This window comes from Simochromis diagramma, unplaced genomic scaffold (genome assembly GCF_900408965.1).
Source record: "Simochromis diagramma unplaced genomic scaffold, fSimDia1.1 OVJJ01000445.1, whole genome shotgun sequence".
NCBI classification, from domain to species: domain Eukaryota; kingdom Metazoa; phylum Chordata; class Actinopteri; order Cichliformes; family Cichlidae; genus Simochromis; species Simochromis diagramma.
This window is the reverse complement of record NW_024387269.1, coordinates 440,559-446,558: the sequence shown is the minus strand read 5'-3', so window position 1 is coordinate 446,558 and position 6,000 is coordinate 440,559. Positions and strand designations below refer to the sequence as shown.

The 6,000-nt window shown below is 45.5% G+C and overlaps 1 protein-coding gene across 1 annotated transcript in view; it reads right to left on the bottom strand.

Moving 5' to 3' along the window:
• cdc14aa (cell division cycle 14Aa) overlaps window positions 1-2,889 on the bottom strand; it is a 14,425-nt gene extending 11,536 nt beyond the window's left edge. The window contains exons 1-2 of the mRNA XM_040002534.1: window positions 2,506-2,889; window positions 1,230-1,320 (exon numbers count right to left, since the gene is read on the bottom strand). Coding sequence (XP_039858468.1) covers window positions 1,230-1,320; window positions 2,506-2,551 — 137 coding nt within the window. The 5' untranslated portion in view covers window positions 2,552-2,889. The remainder of the gene's footprint in view (window positions 1-1,229; window positions 1,321-2,505) is intronic.
• Window positions 2,890-6,000: the final 3,111 nt, after the last annotated feature.

Sequence of the window (6,000 nt, the reverse complement as noted above, 5' to 3'; positions counted from 1 at the left end):
CACGCTGGTGATACATCAACAGACATTTTCATGGGAAAAACAGTGCACATGTATCAACATGACGACACAGAGTTCGATGAAGTTCTCCACAAGTATGTGGACTTCATGTCTTCTTCACTGACGTATGAGCTGTTACTGTTGGAGGGTTGACGGCGTGCGTCTCATGTCACACTCCTCCACAGTGAGGATGGACTCATTGATACGAGCCTCTGGTGACTGCACTTCAAAACAAGGAGTGATTCAACTGCTCTGCTAGTGAAGCATCACCTGGGGCAGCTCTGACTGCTCCTGTACTTGGTGATGTGCTGCCCTCCTGACACACCTGCCTGCTGCTGTTGCTGCCCAGGTGATCTTCCACCTGTAGTGTGATTTGGCCTTTCAGAGGCCTCGCTGCACCGTCACTCACTCTGAAGGCAGCCGGTGGACGTCCCCGGTCATCCAGGGCTTGTGGTTGGGATGGACCAGGTGACACCTCCAGGTCTGGATGTTCAGAAATGTCCTGGTGGTGTGGAGACAGTCCTGCAGCTGCTGTAAGGCTTCATCAGGCCAGGTTCTGATAGTCTTCGAGGTGGCCAGAGCAGCTGTCCTGAGAGGAAGCAGCTTCCTGCTCACGTCCAGGCAGCGACACTGTAAGAAGTCCTTTCAGGGTCTCCCCACCTATTAGAAGTTTTACCGTCCTACTGTTCCCAGCCCTGCTCACTGGGAATTGTCCAATTAGAGTTTTCTCTCTAACATTGTAGGTTGTTTACCTACAAAGGGCCTGGATGTAACTGATGTTACACAATTAAAACTGGACTAAACTAAATGACCAGTTAACCTAACGTGAATGAACGTGCATGTCTTTGGACTGAACCAGGGAAAACGTGTAAACTCCAACCAGAAAGACCATAGTTTGAACCAGGACACCATCCCTCCGGGTGGAGCAGTGGACGTCTTCTAACAGTATAACGATAATCAGAGACCAGTAATGAGAAGTCAAGGAAGGACAGGACCATGACTGTCAAAAGGCGTGTCTCTCTGAAATGAACAGGTGGGATATTAATGAGATCAAAGGAGTTTCTAAAGGACACGAAACAACAAAAAACGGAGGCAAACAAAGTTAATCTGTTACGAAAGAGGCATCAGAAAGAAAGGATCTGTAGGAGCGTGTGCTGACAGGGAGCAGGAGCAGACTGTTGACACGTCATGATTGGGGATCAGACTAGATTACAGTGCCGGCTGCAGCTTACCTTTCATATATGAGCTCCTCATCCGTGCTGAAGAAGTGTGTGTTGGCTGTATTCTTAGGTTTGACCCGCAGAGTGGCAAAGTACAGGCGGTCTGTGGTGTACAGCACACACACACACACACACACACACACACACACACAGGTTACATTCAGCCTCACACACAGTCCTGGCTTCAGGTCAAGGATACAGGGCGATAACGCTCTCTTGTCCCGATCACACCGAGCTGCTGACTGCATCCAGGTATTTTTGGTGTCTCGGTTACAGCACAGGATCAGTTCCCCTCATTAACTGCTGCTGAAACCGAGGCAGGACCCAAATCTCCTGTCCTTACGTGACACACTGGTGCTGCTTACTTAACCTGATTTAGCCAAACTTAATCCTCGCACTACTGAAATGCTTCTTTTTACCAGATCAGAGAACAATGGCTTTATAAACTTTAACTAAACTGTAATATTTGACTCTATGAGTGAGTGAGCTGTGGGACACTGGGCTACAACCTGCCCCAACTGTTAGCCTGTAAGTTTCAACCTTTCAGCTACATATGTTTGTATGGGATATTGTATTTGTTTTAAATGTTATATACCTATGTGGTATGTGACTTTTGTTGCCATGATGCCAGGTCTCTCTTGGAAATGAGATTTTTAATCTCAATGAGATTTTTTACCTGGATAAATAAAGGATTAATAACATATAGTTCTACATGTACTCATGAGTAATTAGGCAGCTTCAGTAAACCTGGAAAGCAAGTTCTGCAGTGATAGCTGAAAAGAGAAAACTTATTCCTGGAAACGAGCCGCTGTGTAAAGGCTGTGAAGCTGACCTGGACCTGCACGGACTCACTTTACCAGGATTCTTGTTACCGTCTGAATGCACAGCTATTACAGTTTATATCATGTTAATTATAGCAGACACCGCTGAAAACGATCCAGCATCCTCCAGGCCAAAGGCCGACCAGCTGCCCCACAGTCCTGTCAAGAGTTATTGATCCACAACAATGCTGATGAAGAACCTGCAAAATAATCAGAAATGTCCTCGTCTCGTTTCGTTAGTGTCCCCCTGATGAAGACTATCGTGGTCAGTGTAACTCACACTGAATCACGCTGGTTTAGCTTTGTTTGAAAGAACAAAGGAGCCGAAATGAACGAGCAGTTCAGTCCTGTGTATTTCTGCCTGTCCACGCGCGCTCTCAGTCACGCGCATGGAAATATTGCAGGCTGTAGTTTCTTATAGAAAACCATTACGCAGTATTACATCCCAGGACTGATGTTAAACTTACCCTTAATAAACTCTGATGCGCTGGCCTGCTCATATCCATCTGCCATTTGTTACAGTGGGAATGGTCGCGTCACAGTGACTTTGTCCTCTTCTTGGTTATCTGTTGTGAGACCACTTGAGATGTTCCAAAAATACCAAGAGTTCACTACAGAATATCATTTCACCTCCGTCACTACTGTAAATGAAAAGGGTCCAACTTTAAAGTCTCCCCGCCCGCCGCTGATGAGGAGCATGCGTAAAGTCTCCAAAGTCCCCCCAAACCGAGTCGCTCCGCTCCGCTCCACGGCCTGAACCGAGAGGTTTCCGCTCCTCCATGCCTGAACTACAACGAATATTCCAGCAAGTAGAAGATATACAGGACAGCCCAGAGTCGTGGCAGCGATAATCTCTCTGCTGCCTCGCACATGCTCAGTCAATGGTCACATAAACGCGCGCACGCACACATCACCGGCCGCGCTGCCGAAGCCTGCTGGAGCTGGATTTAAACAGAAATCCCCCTTTCCCAGTAACAGAAACGGGATATATATTTATATATATTTATATATATTTATATATATTTATATATTTCAAGGCTGCTACAAAATGCACCGTTTGCTTATTTGTATTTGACGATCAGTGTGAACGTTACAAAAGTAACACCACAAAGTCATTTATGCTGATGGCATTTCCCTCCCGTGTCTGAGTGGCCTCCCTCTTGCACACGTTGCGTGTTTGTGCTATGATGAGCTGGGTTGGGTCTGCATGGAGGACTGCACTGTGGTTTGTTCCCATCACCCAAAGGTGGAAAGCCAAAGTCCTGAGTGCCAAATGTCTGAGCTGCCTGACTGAACTGTGACTTCCACAGGCCGCTAGCTAAGTCTGCACTTGCATCACTTAGTTTTCTAATCAAGTGTTTGCTTGGTTATTAAACAGAAATCTTTAGAATGGCTACAGATACAGGGGTCGCCTTACAGTTTACATGCATTGATTTCGAAAGGGGCTCCGTACCCCACACGGTGCTGTCACAGCTGTTAGTGGGCCTGTCACCACTGACTGGAAGACCTCCACACCATTAGACTGCATTACTGTTGGATTAGCCTCACACAGACTCATTTTAACGAGATGTCACTTTTCCCACGTGTCTCTGTTTCTGTGCTGGGACAAGGTGAGAACGGGACAGCAAAGCTTCGAAGAATCTCACATATAAAACATGTTTTCAGACTTTTTGGTTTAATTCCACATTGTGATGTCTGCTACAGTGTAAATACTTGTGAAAATAAAGAAAAACCATAAAATGAGAAGCTGTATCCAAACTTTCTGTTCTTTTTTTTTAAAATATATTTTTGTCTTTATTAGACAGATGCAGTGAAAACTGACAGGAAAGTGAGAGAGGGACACAGGGACTCCTGCTCACCCAGCTGCGCCGCAGGTGTGTCCAAACTGGTATGAACAAGGTCTTCAAGTCCGTCCAAAAGAAACAAGTATGGGTGTCAATAAGCAAACGTGTCCTAATGAAGACGCTGAGGACTCGTTTCTTTGTTGGACGCGCTTGTTTGGAACAGATTTGTTTCTCCACGTGACTCATTTCATTCCCACAGAAATATTTCCACCACAGTGTTACTTTTTCCAAGAACTTGTAACATTGGAGTTTAGCTATGAGCCGGCTGAGGCGCGCCCTTTCACACGCGCCCCTGAACAGAATTAATAACGTGAGGAAGATGAGGAGAGCGTTTCCTTCTTATGGCTTTATGTTTGTAATGCTACACTGACCTTACTGTCTAACGGAAAGCCACATGCAGACGTGTGTGTGTGTGTGTGTGTGTGTGTGTGTGTGTGTGTGTGTGTGTGTGTGTGTGTGTGCGCGCGCGCGCGCAGTCCTATTCCTGGTTTTAGCTTAATCTGCTCCAGTTAGCCAATTAGACATCAGATTACCTGGAGGAAGGTTGGAGGGACAGGTGAGCAGCTTCGTAGCCGAGGACGCCTCCATCAAGGTGAAACACTGACGATACTGATGTGGAGACAATATGCTACGTATGTGATTATTATTACGTGAAAAGACAGATTTTTATCAGCCCTTGGTGATCATAGGTTGGTCTCCAGTGAAAGACTGCCACCTGCTGTCTGCTTACATGCTCTGTCTGCTCGGTCATGTTGGCCCTGGGTGGGAAGCGACAGCCTCTGCTGTAGTTACTGATGCACCAACATGGATACGAGCAAACTAACAGTTTCATGCAGATTTGTGTTAAAGGCTGAACGCTGCTTTACCAACCAGCCAGGCAACAATGAAGATAATTGAACTGAGAAGGGGCTATATGTCAGTATTTTAGATAAATGCTAAAAAAGATCACATCTCTGAGTTTGATGCAACGTGTTATACAACAGAATTATTTTATACAAATATGCAATAATGTCCAAACCGAGAAAAGAAGAAGAAACAGAAATTTTGTCAAACTTTGGGTAATAACTGAGATATTTAGGAGGGGAAGGTTTGTTTTTGTGACACTACTCACATTTCTGAAGCATGACACGGATCCAAGCACATCGTGTTAGCATTGCTTTTTTCTAATTAACCAAAGACAAAAAGGTCGTCTGGCTTTGTCTGTGATGTGACAAACGTCTGTGTAAAGTAAATGCATCAGTGTGAAACGCTGCTAATTCTATTTCTCAGGTACATCAGGGAAACGTGAAAAAGCCTGTGAAGGGTCCATACTTTATTCTTTGGCTCTACTAGATTAACTTTGCATGATTCTCAGTTCTAAATAATCGTGTCGAAGCCTCGGTGCAGTCTGTGTAAAACAAGCTGTTTCAGCACCATCTAAGTTTAAGAGTAGGGCTTCTGTACCAACACACACGTGCCGGAGATGACTGTTATATGATCCAAGGGTTGGAAAAGCCTCTGATCAGTCAGAGACTGTCCTGACTGTTTGGGTATGTTTAACATCCACTGATGGGAGAGCCAGCATGATCCATTCATTTGACCTGTTAAAAAAACACCAGTGATCCAGACGTCAAACTACACGATCCCACCACCTGACACGACGCTCTTACCCGTACAACACGTGTTCATTTGAAGAGGAAACCAGCTTCCTCACGTAGTCTTTGGTTAAATATATGAACCAAGGCTGCTGCGTCAGGTTTAGGACATGTGCTTGAGATGAAGATACTACCGTGCAACATTAAACATGTTCATTTCTCCCAGCACAAAGCCATGATACCAGTCTGTGTTTCATGCATGCATTCATGCAGCCACTACACCTGCTTACACTTGTAATGATGAAACATGAAGAAGGACTGAGGGAGACAGAGAACTGCATACAGCCAACATCAGCGCTCCAGCTGATGAATGTGTTCTGATGTAACACATCAGAGAGCGATGCACATTGAACTTTCCAGGAAGCTGCTGCCAACACTCAAAGCTGTCATCGATGCCGTTTTGGGATTGTGACGTAAAACAAGCTTCAGTTTGACCAGAACGTTGACACCATCCACCTGATTCTGAGCGCCCCACAACACTTCT